Consider the following 12,384-nt stretch of genomic DNA (forward strand, 5'->3'; position numbering starts at 1 on the left):
TGAATCATTTTTGGACCGCAGTTTCTTCTGGAGCCCGTAGTAGGCCCGACTTCCGCTTATGATGCGCCTCCGAATTTCACGGCTCACGTTGTTGTCAACCGTCAGTAAGGATCCGAGGTAGACGAATTCCTCCACCACCTCGAAAGTATCCCCGTCTATCGTAACATTACTACCCAGACGGATCCGGTCGTTTTCGGTTCCGCCTACCAGCATGTACTTTGTTTTTGAGGCATTCACCCCCAGTCCGACCTTAGTTGCTTCGCGTTTCAGGCGGGTGTACAGCTCTGCCACCGTTCCAAATGTTCTGGCAATAATGTCCATGTCGTCCGCAAAGCACACAAATTGTCCGGATTTTGTGAAAATCGTTCCCCGGCTGTTGAGCCCGGCTCGTCGCATCACACCTTCCAGAGCGATGTTGAAGAGTAGACATGAGAGTCCATCACCTTGTCGCAGTCCCCGGCGAGATTCGAATGAACTAGATAGTTCACCCGAAACCCTTACGCAGTTTTGCACACCGTCCATCGTTGCTTTAATCAGTCTAGTCAGCTTCCCAGGAAAGCCGTTTTCGTCCATGATTCTCCATTGCTCTGCGCAGTCGATACTGTCGTATGCCGCTTTGAAGTCGATTGGGACCTGGTATTCACGGCATTTCTGGAAGATTTGCCGTACGGTAAAGATCTGGTCCGTTGTTGACCGGCCGTCGATGAAGCCGGCTTGATAACTTCCCACGAACTCATTTGTTTTAGGTGACAGACGACGGAAGAAGATCTGGGATAGCACTTTATAGGCAGCATTCAATATAGTGATCGCCCTGAAGTTCTCACATTCCAAATGGTCGCCTTTCTTGTGAATGGGGCAGATTACCCCTTCCTTCCACTCTTCCGGTAGATGTTCGGTTTCCCAGATCCTGACTATCAGCCGATGCAGACAGGTGGCCAACTTTTCTGGGCCCATCTTGATGAGTTCTGCTGCGATACCATCCTTACCAGCTGCTCTGTTGGTTTTGAGCTGGTGAATGGCATCCTTAACTTCCCTCAGCGTGGGAGTTGGTTCATTTCCGTCCTCCGCTGCACTGGCGTCGTCGTTTCCTCCGTTGCCGTGGGCTCCCGTGCCTACGTTCTCCACGCCGTTCAGGTGCTGATCGAAGTGCTGCTTCTAGCTTTCGATCACCTCACGTCCGTCCATCAAGAGGCCTCCGTCTTTATCACTGCATATTTCGGCTCGCGGCACGAAGCCGTTGCGGGATGCGTTGAGCTTCTGGTAGAACTTCCGTGTTTCTTAGGAACTGCACAGCAGTTTATTATGATGATCTTGACGTCGTGGCTTGGGCAGCGATCGTACTCGCGTTCGAGCTGCGCATAAAATGCGTCCTTGTCATCATCAGTACTTCCGGAGTGTGGGCTGTGTACGTTTATTATGCTGAAGTTGAAGAATCGGCCCTTGATCCTCAACCTGCACTTTCGTCGATCGGCCACCAACCGATCACGCGCTTCTGCATATCACCCATCACGATGAAAGCTGTTCCCAGCTCGCGTGTCTTCTTCTTTTGTTGGGTTCGAGGGACTTTAACCCGAAGGTCATTCGTCCCTCAGCTCGCGTGTGTTGCCGCAGCTCTGGTAGATGGTATGATTACCTCTAAACGTTCGCACCATGGATCCTGTCCAACACACCTCCTGCAGCGCTACGATGCCGAACCCGCGGTCTTTCAGTAGATCGGCGAGTATGCGGGTGCTCCCAATGAAGTTGAGAGATCAGCAGTTCCACGTACCGAGTTTCCAATCGCAAGTCCTTTTTGTTCGCTGGGGTCGTTGCCGTTGGTCTCGCTTCGTATTATTCTGTTGCTGATTTTCCGTTACAATGTTTTTTTTTTTACGGCTGGCCCGTAGGACCTGACACCAACCCCCTACTTTCCGGAGGACCATAGTGCACAGTTGAGCTTAGAGTCCTACCCTGGCACTCGGACGTGGATCAGCCGCCCCTAACATGGGGATCAGACGCTGTTGTGAGCCGCTCCTCCTGGAGAACAGACGCTCAGGTTTACCGAAGCAAACCCCCCCTTCCCTGTCAGCCTACGACCAAAGTTCCCACCGGGGTTGGTTACCCGATCTTCCCTAAGGTTGCTCATAGTTTCCGGCCGGTACCGCGTAGAGGTAGGGATAGGAGTTGCTGGGCAGAGGCTAGTGGATCACAATGGGATCTGAATTGCGCAGCATACCCAGCCTTTACCGTGCCAGAACACCTTTCAGAAAATTTCCTATAATTTCTTCTATGAATCTTCGAAGGACTTTTTTATGCGATTCCTTTAGAAAATCCTCCAGGGATTTGTTTGAAAATGCCTACAGGGATTCTTTCAAGAATTCTTCCAGTAATTTTTGTACAATTTCTGGAAGAACTTCAGAAAAAATCTCTGGAGGAATATCTGAAATATTTTTTTTTAGGAATCTCTGGAGGAATCCCAGTAGATATTTCTAACGAAGGCGCAGGAGCAATTAAAAAAATCATTGTGGGAAATGATTAGAGGAATTTATGAAAAATTCCATGGAAGAACTTTAGAAACCCTATGCTGAACATCCTGAAAAAATCCTTTTTCTATCTTGTAGGAATACTGTAAGAATGGGATTAAAAATCGCTTCATGGGAAATTTGTAATGTTGCAGGAAGATGGTCAGAACCAAAGTCAGCATGAGTAACCAATTGGCTTCAATGCTGACTTGAGTCAGTTAAGACCAAATCAATTGTTGAGAGATTTCTAGCAGAAGAAAACAAGTGGGGCTATAGGGATTGAATATTAATATATTATTAATATATTGAATATTGAATCCCTAACGAAACTTTCTTAAACATTCTCTGAAAAAGAAGAAGTTTCTAAGTTCTGAAACAAATTCAAAAAAAATATGGAAGAATGTCTGAAGACATGTCTGAAGACATTCCTGGAGAAATTCTTAAAGAAACTACCCTGACAGAGCTTTTGGATAAATCCCAGAATTCTAACTTCTAGAGGAATCCCTGAAAGAACTCGTGGAGACATGCCTGAGGAATCCCTGAGGTAATTTTTGGAGCAATCACTGAATAATCTCCTGGAGATTTCACTGGAGAAATTTTTTGAGGTACGACTGAAAAAAAAAACTGGAGGAATCCCTTAAACAAATCCTTGATGAACCTTTGAAGAAGTTTTCTTATGGATGTAGCAGATTTTGAGGAATTCCCGAAGAAATTTTAGGGGAAACCCCTGACAAAAATCTTGGAGAAATCCTTGGACTACTGAGGGATACCCTGAAGAAATTATTAAAGAAATCCTTGTAGAAATTGAATAATGAATTCGTCTAGCAACTTCTGAAGTAATCCCTGAAAAGAATCCTTGTAAAAATCTGTAGGAATCCCTGTACAAATTCTAAGAGGAACCTCTGAAGAAAATGCCGGAGTAATTCCTGATAAAAAACCTGAAGGAATCCCTGTAGCAATTACATGAGGAACCACTTAATAAGCAATTCCTAAAGAACTCCTGGATGGATCTTTAAAGAAATATCAGAAGGAGCTCCTGCAGAAATACTTCAAGGAATGCATGTAGAATTCCATCCAAGTACCGTTGAATGGTGTAGTGTTTCTCGTGTGTAGTCCAGAAAATTGCGAAAACTGTGTGTATGATAATTGCAAAAATAACACCAGAAGCCTAACCCCCTATGACGGCATTAAAACACGTTGACCGATTTTTCTCTTGATATAGGCCAAATAAAACCAACCGGAACGTTGAGTAATCCAAAACTAGTCGTTTAGATTTATCATAGACCGAGAAAGCCAAAACTCATACACCAAATGCATCCTATATTTCTTGGAGAAATATTTCAAGGAATTCCTGGAAGAATCACATACTGTCTTATAGACATGTGCCACTCTATGAACGAGCGTTGAGTTGAACAATATAACCAGGTTTAGCAACTTTTATTCAATACACTCCGACCTTATTTTACGTCCACTTTTTTTACGCCGAATTAGTTTACGTCCACTTTTTTACGTCCAAAATTTAGATTAACGTCCATTTCAATCATTGCTCAAATTATCAAATAGTTCTTCTAAATAGACACAAATAATGTTCTGTAAAGTTTGAAAGGACAACAAAAGCTAACCAGTGATAGCTTCGGTTGTTATTATTTACACTTTTAGATGGCAACACTGTTCTAATAGAGTCATATATTGCTAAATATATACATATGAATGTACACAATATATCAGACTTTTCAGCATAACTTATATGGGTGTCAATTCATATTTTCGACAATATTGTAGTACACCTCGTTTGCAGTACATTGTTCCACATTCCGACATAACAATTCTGTTATTGCTGGCAACACTGACCATGCAGATTTAAATAATGCTCAATATCTCAAATCCGGTGTGAGATAGGCAATTAGAATGTTCGGCAATGTTGTACTGCACCTCATTTACAGAGCATTATTTCGCACTGTGATACAAAAATTCTGTTATTGCTGGCAACACTGACCATGCAGATTTATATAAAGCTCAATATCTCAAATCCGGTGTGAGATAGGCAATTCGAATGTTCGACAATGTTGTAGTGCACCTCATTTACAGTGGATTATTTCACACTGTGATACAAAAATTCTGTTATTGCTGGCAACACTGACCATGCAGATTTAAACAATGCTCAATATCTCAAATCCGGTGTGAGATAGGCAATTCGAATGTTCGACAATGTTGTAGTGCACCTCATTAACAGAGCATTATTTCGCACTGTGATACAAAAATTCTGTTATTGCTGGCAACGCTGACCATGCAGATTTATCTAAAACTCAATATCTCAAATCCGGTGTGAGATAGGCAATTCGAATGTTCGACAATGTTGTAGTGCACCTCATTTACAGTGGATTATTTCACACTGTGATACAAAAATTCTGTTATTGCTGGCAACACTGACCATGCAGATTTAAACAATGCTCAATATCTCAAATCCGGTGTGAGATAGGCAATTCGAATGTTCGACAATGTTGTAGCGCACCTCATTAACAGAGCATTATTTCGCACTGTGATACAAAAATTCTGTTATTGCTGGCAACGCTGACCATGCAGATTTATATAAAACTCAATATCTCTAATCCGGTGTGAGATAGGCAATTCGAATGTTCGACAATGTTGTAGTGCACCTCATTTACAGTGGATTATTTCACACTGTGATACAAAAATTTTGTTATTGCTGGCAACACTGACCATGCAGATTTAAATAATGCTCAATATCTCAAATCCGGTGTGAGATAGGCAATTCGAATGTTCGACAATGTTGTAGTGCACCTCATTTATAGTGGATTATTTCACACTGTGATATAAAAATTGTGTTATTGCTGGCAACACTGACCATGCAGATTTAAATAATGCTCAATATCTCAAATCCGGTGTGAGATAGGCAATTCGAATGTTCGACAATGTTGTAGTGCACCTCATTTACAGTGGATTATTTCGCACTGTGATACAAAAATTCTGTTATTGCTGGCAACACTGACCATGCAGATTTATATAAAGCTCAATATCTCAAATCCGGTGTGAGATAGGCAATTCGAATGTTCGACAATTTTGTAGTGCACTTCATTTACAGTGCATTGTTTCACACTGTGATATAAAAAATCTGTTATTACAGGCAACACTGACCATGCAGATTTAGAAAAGCTCACTATATGAAATCCGGTGTGAGATAGGCAATTCATATGTTCGACAATGTTGCAGTGCACCTCATTTACAGTGCATTATTTCCAACTGTGATACAACAATTCTGTTATTGCTGGCAACACTAACCATGCAGATTTAAATAAAGCTCAATCTCTCAAATCCGGTGTGAGATAGGCAATCTGAATGTTCGACAATGTTGTAGTGCACCTCATTTACAGTGTGTTATTTCACACTGTGATACAAAAATTCTGTTATTACTGGCAACACTGACCATGCAGATTTAGATAAAGTTAAAAATATCAATTCAGGTGTGAGATAGTGTTACGTGCAACTTTTGTAAGCGTAGAATAAAAGTAACAAAATCGTAATGGACACTCAAATTTTGGATCAAGCTCACTATCCGCAAACCCACTATCCACATTGACACGTTGTTTGCTTCCTCCAATCATGCCGTCAGCATCTGCACGAAAATGCTGTCAGTTAGAATGTCAAACGGAGCACTGACAAATGGAGGGAAATGTCAACGGACAGAAAAGGGAGGACGTCAAGGGCAAAGAGTACGGAGGAAAATAGAGAAAGCTCTCTTGGTTGCTGACCGTGGAACCGCGAGGACGTTTGTCCGAGAAGTCCAGCCGGAAAGAGGACCATCGCGCGCGTCCGGTTCGTTCCCCACACGCCGGTCCGTTCGTCCGCGGTTACAAGTTTCGGGAAGTGTCACGCACGTGGCAACGATAAGGGTGCAATCCGCTATTCTAGAGCATGGTGCAGAAGGACGCAGTGAAAAGTCCGGTCAAGTTCAACGTTGAGGTGCCGCCATTCGTCCGACCTAATACTGTAGAAAACGTGACAAGTTGGCGTCTCGAGGACACCAGATCCGACAAGTGGCCAGAGGGCACGTGGAAGCCTGTTCTTCGGTGGAATGCGGCGAGGCGTTCTTGCGTGCAAGGTTACGGAGTCTACGCGCATCCAAGATCGTCCTACCGGACGCGGGGCCGGTCGCTCATGAAGATCCGGACGAATCCTACAATGGACAAGGCACGAAGTAGGAGTAGGGGCGACTCGGATTCTGCGATCGAGGTTCGCCGGACGGAACAAGCTGGATGGAGGAGGCCAAGTGGATGTGGTTGTGAGTATTGGTAGAGTGGGAAGATGGTAGCTAGGAAACGTTAGGAGCGCAGGGTTGAAGGATGTAGGAAGAGGAAAATAAAGGGCTTTTGTTTCCAATGAAACTCTGAAAAAGTTTTCTTTTAATTATCGGAGAAAGACGAACTAAAATTATGTAACATGGCTGTGCTGGTTCGCTCCTGAAATGTTTGGAGCGCTACAAATGCACATTAAAATTTAGGGGCAAATGAACAAATCACAGTACAAAACAGAAAATTAACTGACAAAATGTTCACAACTATTTACAAACGTAACACACTCCATGCAACAATCGAAGAATTTTCCAAGAATTGCATTGTCCAATTCATGGAAAATTCTTAAAACTACTTTACACACGTCACAACTAATTTACAAACGTAACACAACACCAGCAACAGCGGAAGAATTTTTCAAGAATCGAAATCGCGATTCTTGAAAAATTCTAAAACACTCCTATTTACCATCCTTCCAAGTGGTCGGTTGATGGCAGCGATGATCATTATATTTGGTGTCACCAGACTAACTAAATTACGTAAGCCAAACGCTTACCAGATAACTCCGCGAGTTAAATTGCCACCAGGCTAACCTTAAACTTTTGCGGTTGATGTGATCCACCTTGGAAGATTGCGTGAAGGTTCTACGCCAGACGAGATCACCAACCTTAAAAACGATGTCGCGTGTCCGCAGATTGTATCGCTGCTTCGTCTTTTCGTGGTTGTTCTTTATGCGCTGGATGATGAACTGGTGGATGCGACGAATCGCCGATAGCCGTACGTCCTGCGCCACTTTCGGATCGTCGGGCGTGTTCAACTCCTGCTGAGTATACAGATCAGTGTGCAATATCAGCTCCCTACCGAAGTTCGCATAGTGCGGGCTGACACCGGTCGCCTCGTGCTTCGCTCCGTTGATAGCTGCTACGATCGCTTGCAGGTTTTCGTCCCAGCCTCGGTGATCTTCATCCAACAGGGCTCGTATGCAGGTGATGAGGACTCTGTTCACTCTCTCGGCATTGTTCACCATCGGACAGTAGAACGCAGTCTTCATGTGAATGATGTTATGCTTGGCGATCAACGCTTTGAAGGCAGCCGACAGAAACTGCTTCCCGTTGTCCGAGAGAATGATCCGTGGTCGAGAGTAGCGTAGGAAAACGTGCTGTTCTAGGAATTCCACCATTTTGACGGAGTCCGCAGATCTCATCGGATGAACGACAACGTATTTCGTCACCCAGTCCACTACGACGAGCATCACGGTGTTACCGGCACGAGAGCGAGTGAAAGGACCTACGAAGTCGACCGACACCAATTCCCAAGGCACACGGGCAGGTTTGGGACCACCCATGTTCGGCATCATTGTTCTGTTCGGCGCTTTGCTGGCTTTGCATGTCTCGCATCCCCTCACGTACCGTGCGACGTCCTCCATCATCTTCGGCCAGTAAAAGTGGTTCTGCAGCTTCTGCCATGTCTTTTGGAATCCGAGATGCGCTCCTGATGTCGAGTCGTGGAACTTCGCAATCACTTCAGCTCGTTGGTTTAGCGGGACTACCTTCCTCCACCGGTGTGTCAGCGCGCCTTCTTCATTCCTACAGCTGCAGTTCTTGTAAAGCTCTTGATTCACCAGACGGAAGTCCGGAAACTTGGCCCCGTCTTGCTGCACTCGTTCCGTTAACTTCTGGTACCACTGATCGACGGAAGCATCTGCAGCGAAGACCATCGTGCTGACAATTCTGGACAAAGCATCCGGTACCGTGTTGATTTCTCCCTTCCGGTATTTGATGTCGAAGTCGAAGGCGTTCAATCTGAGTATCCAGCGACTCATGAGTGCTGTAGGGTTCTTCATTGATCTCAGATAGCTTAAGGCAGAGTGATCGCAGTGTACCGTGAACTTCGTGCCTTCTACGTACCCTCTGAACTTCTCTATCGCCCGGATGACGGCCAAACATTCACGTTCTGTCACAGAATACTTTCGCTCTGACGAGGACAGTTTCTGGGAGAAGTAGGCAATAGGATGTTCTTCCCCGTCTGTCTCCTGCGTCAGTACCGCACCAATCGCTACATCGCTCGCATCGCATGCAATGGCAAACGGTTTCGTGTGATCTGGCATCGCTAGGACTGGTGCTGCTACCAAGGCTGATTTAAGTTTCAGGAACGCGTCTTCTGCATCTTTCGACCACCGGAACTTGGTTTTCGTCTTCGTCAGCTCCGTCAACGGTACTGCAATTCTGGAGAAGTTCGCAATGAACCTGCGGTACCAGTTGCACATCCCTAAGAACCGCTGTACCTCCTTCCTGCATTGCGGGGCTGGGAAACGCACGATGCACTCAATCTTCTCCTGATCTACGTTCCATCCGCTTTGATTCAGCACATATCCCAGGTACTTCATCTCCTCCAGACAGAACTTCGACTTTTCGGCGGAGATAGTCAGTCCCGCGTCCCTTAGCCGCTTTGCCACTTCCTTCATCAGCTTGATGTGCTCGTCGAAGGTGCGTGAGCAGATGATTATATCGTCCAGGTAGTGGAACACGTGAGGTTCCAGGTCGGCGAAGATGTGCGTCATCAGCCGTGCCAGCGCTTGACTTGCTGTACACAGTCCGAAGGGGACGACCTTGAACTGGAAGTGACCCCTTTGCGGCACTGTGAAAGCTGTCGCCGGCCGGGATTTCTCTTCCAATGGCATTTGCCAGAAGGCATCTTTTAGGTCGATCGCCGAGATGTAGGTGCATCCGCTGAGGTTGTTCATGATTGCCGATATCTGTGGGATGGGATACCCCTCGTTAACCATCACCGAGTTAAGGTGACGGGCATCTAGACAAACACGGTACTGACCGGTCTTCTTTTTCACGGCAACCAGAGGGTTGTTCCACGGCGAGAATAGTGCCTCTTCTATCACGTCGAGCTCCAGCATCCGGTCGATCTCCTTATTCACCTCTTCGAGAACATACTTGGACATGGGATAATAGCGCTGTTTTCGTGGCTTCGCTTCTCCAACGTCGATTCGATGTACGTAACGGTCTGTTCTTCCGAGTCTTCCGGGTTCGGCCTTCGGGAAGTGGCTTATGGCTTCGTCCAGTATCTGCTTCTCTTCTTCTGACAACGGCTTCATGGATTCTTGTTGCGGCACGACCTCCTTTTCAGCCTCCAGGTTAATCGTGCAGCAGACAGGCTTTATGCAGAAGGCGTTCCAGAAGTTCATCCCGAAGATCACACAGGTCGGCAAAGTGGGAAGAAGCAACATCGACACGACTTCATTTTTGTTGTTGTAGGCTATCGGCAATCGGGTGTACGATTGTATGCGATGCTCCGTTCCGTCTGCCGTCTTGATGCCTCCCACCAGAGCTATTTGCTGCAAGCCTAGCTCCTGCGCCATCTTTACGCTGTCGCCTCCTAGAATCGAACAGTTGGCACCGCTGTCGAGTAACCCGGTAACTTGTTTCCCGAGTATGTCTACCACTGCGTGCGGACGATTGTCGTTGTCGGGGTTGATGATCAGTGAGTTGATCTGAACTAGGTCAGGAATTGTAGAGGGATCGTCGAATTGAGGCGAGGATGTCCTACCCTCTGTCACTGGCTCCCCGCTTGCGCGTTTCCCGAGCGTTGAAGACAGGTCGGGCAACTTCGCAACGAGAATCCCTTTTGTCCACAGCGATAGCAGAACAGTACTGCCTGGGGTTTGGCGCAGTCCATGAACCGGTGTCCCCCTTCGTCACAGTTCCAGCAAATCATCGCCGCCGGTGGATCGCGAGCGTTGTTTGCTTCAGGAACTTGGCGATGGTTGTTAGGATTGTTCGCTGGCATTTGTGGGAACTGTTGGTTGGGCGACTGTCTTCCTACTGCTTCTCGACGGTCGAATCTCAGCTTCAACGCATTCACCTGCTGTAACAGGGCTTCCATCCGCTGGTCCATCTTATCCTCGTCCTGCGCTACCTGTTCTGCTTCTGCACCGTAGGCTGTTGGTGAACTGCTTTCTCCATAACTGTGAAAACTTTCCGTTTCCAAAGCGTGAACCTTTCCAAATCTTTGGAGCGGTGGTTGTGGCTTCGCCGGGCGCAGCGAAGAGTTTGGAGTAGCCAGCGCTGGTTCAATCAGTGCCCCATACGGTAGCGATATCCGTCGCTGATGATGTTGTAGTTTCCGGAGTTCGTCTAGTTCCTTGCACGCCTTCACCAGCAGGCGTATGGAGTGGTGTGATGCGGCAATCGGAGCGTACGTGGAGTTCATGTTCTTCTTGATAATGAACAGCTTCTCTTGATCGGTCACCGGAGGATCCACGTATTGGAAGAGAGTGGATATATCCTGGTAGGATTTGGAGAACGGCTCTTCCTCGCCCTGCAAGCGGTGGTATGCTTCGGCCCGCAGAATGTAGGCGTAGCTCGCCGGCAAGAATTCTTGCCTGATCAGCCGCTTGAAATCGTCCCAGGTTACCAAGTCTCCCGACACGTATACATTGCTGTACCAGTTGAGCGCGTCGTCCAGAAGCAGATGTTTGACGTTCCTCAGCAGCACATCCTCCGTTACTCCTTCCGATGCAGCGAAAATCTCCACACGTTGCAGAAAGGTGTTCAGCGACGACCCATCCTTTTCGCCTTTGTATCTGAACGGCCAGTTATGGATGGCCTTCAACGTTCTTCTTTCTTCTAACAGCGGTCTTGGAACGTGTTCTTGCGGCCTGTAGTTCAGCTGTCGCAGTAGATCGGCCCGCAGTTGGTTGTAGTCACCTCTCGCATCAGCTTCGCCCGCTTCGGTCCTTATCGGTTCATATGGCGGTGGTGGAATGGTGCTGCCCATTGTTGGTTCTCGCCAGCTGGAGTTTTTCTGCGCTTCAAACCTGTTGTTCGGGACGACTCGCTGACCAACCGCGCTCCAACCCCTTCCTCGCGTGGTACGCATGGCTTCCAATGATGCAGCGCCTCTCTCGTTGTCGTGGAGTGTTGAGCTGTCGCGTTGAGGTCTAGCTGCTGTTGGATCGATCACTGGAGATGCTGTATGTCGCTGTTGCCGCTCAGCGTGGATGATGGACGCTTGATTCGATGTACCCGAATGGTTGACTGGATTTCCATTCTCGTCGAATCCTAGGAAGTCTGCTTCAGTCACGGTCGAAGATTGCGTGGTCACTTTTGGAACTGCACCGGTGCTGCTTCTGTTGGCACTGTCACTGTTCACTGGTCTGGCACTTTTCTTCGTTCTTCCTAGCGCATCGTCCACATCTTCCAGGGAAAACTGCACTAACAGCGCCACGGCTGCGTGTGTGTCGAGGAAGGCTACCGGTGGATCCACGATGGATAGTCTGTCCCGATAGTGCACTAACCGCGACCGTAGTAAACGAACTGCTGGGAGATCACCGCGCTTCAATGCTGCTTCCACTTCGGGTATTAATTCGCGCACGCGAGATTGACATTGACTGATATTGTCCCCCACATCCATAACGTGGGAGGAATTGTCGTAAAGTATTCCTTTTATCTCATCTTCCTGCATAAGAGCACGCAAGCGAACTGCTCTTGCCCGGCTAGCTCAGTCGGTAGAGCATGAGACTCTTAATCTCAGGGTCGTGGGTTCGGGCCCCACGTTGGGCG

The 12,384-nt window shown here is 47.0% G+C and overlaps 1 protein-coding gene and 1 non-coding gene across 2 annotated transcripts; one reads left to right on the top strand and one right to left on the bottom strand.

The window, feature by feature from the left end:
• Positions 1-6,922: 6,922 nt before the first annotated feature.
• LOC134286786 (uncharacterized) lies at positions 6,923-12,235 on the bottom strand. Its single transcript, XM_062848459.1, has 3 exons — positions 10,475-12,235; positions 7,479-10,313; positions 6,923-6,979 (listed from the first exon to the last, which is right to left on the bottom strand). Exons 1-3 carry the CDS (start codon positions 12,233-12,235, stop codon positions 6,923-6,925), a joined length of 4,653 nt encoding a protein of 1,550 aa, XP_062704443.1.
• Positions 12,236-12,311: 76 nt separating this feature from the next.
• On the top strand, positions 12,312-12,384 carry Trnak-cuu (transfer RNA lysine (anticodon CUU)). Its single transcript has one exon. It is a non-coding gene; the product is annotated as a tRNA-Lys (tRNA).

Source organism: Aedes albopictus, chromosome 2 (genome assembly GCF_035046485.1).
Source record: "Aedes albopictus strain Foshan chromosome 2, AalbF5, whole genome shotgun sequence".
Classification (NCBI taxonomy): Eukaryota; Metazoa; Arthropoda; class Insecta; order Diptera; family Culicidae; genus Aedes; species Aedes albopictus.

Coding starts and splice junctions, on each gene's coding strand:
- LOC134286786 (XM_062848459.1), bottom strand. CDS start 12,235: ATGGATGTGGGGGACAATATCAGTCAATGTCAATCTCGCGTGCGCGAA. Junction 10,314..10,474: donor ACTGCGCCAAACCCCAGGCA/GTACTGTTCTGC, acceptor GACCTAGTTCAG/ATCAACTCACTGATCATCAA. Junction 6,980..7,478: donor CACGCGACATCGTTTTTAAG/GTTGGTGATCTC, acceptor CAAACATTTCAG/GAGCGAACCAGCACAGCCAT.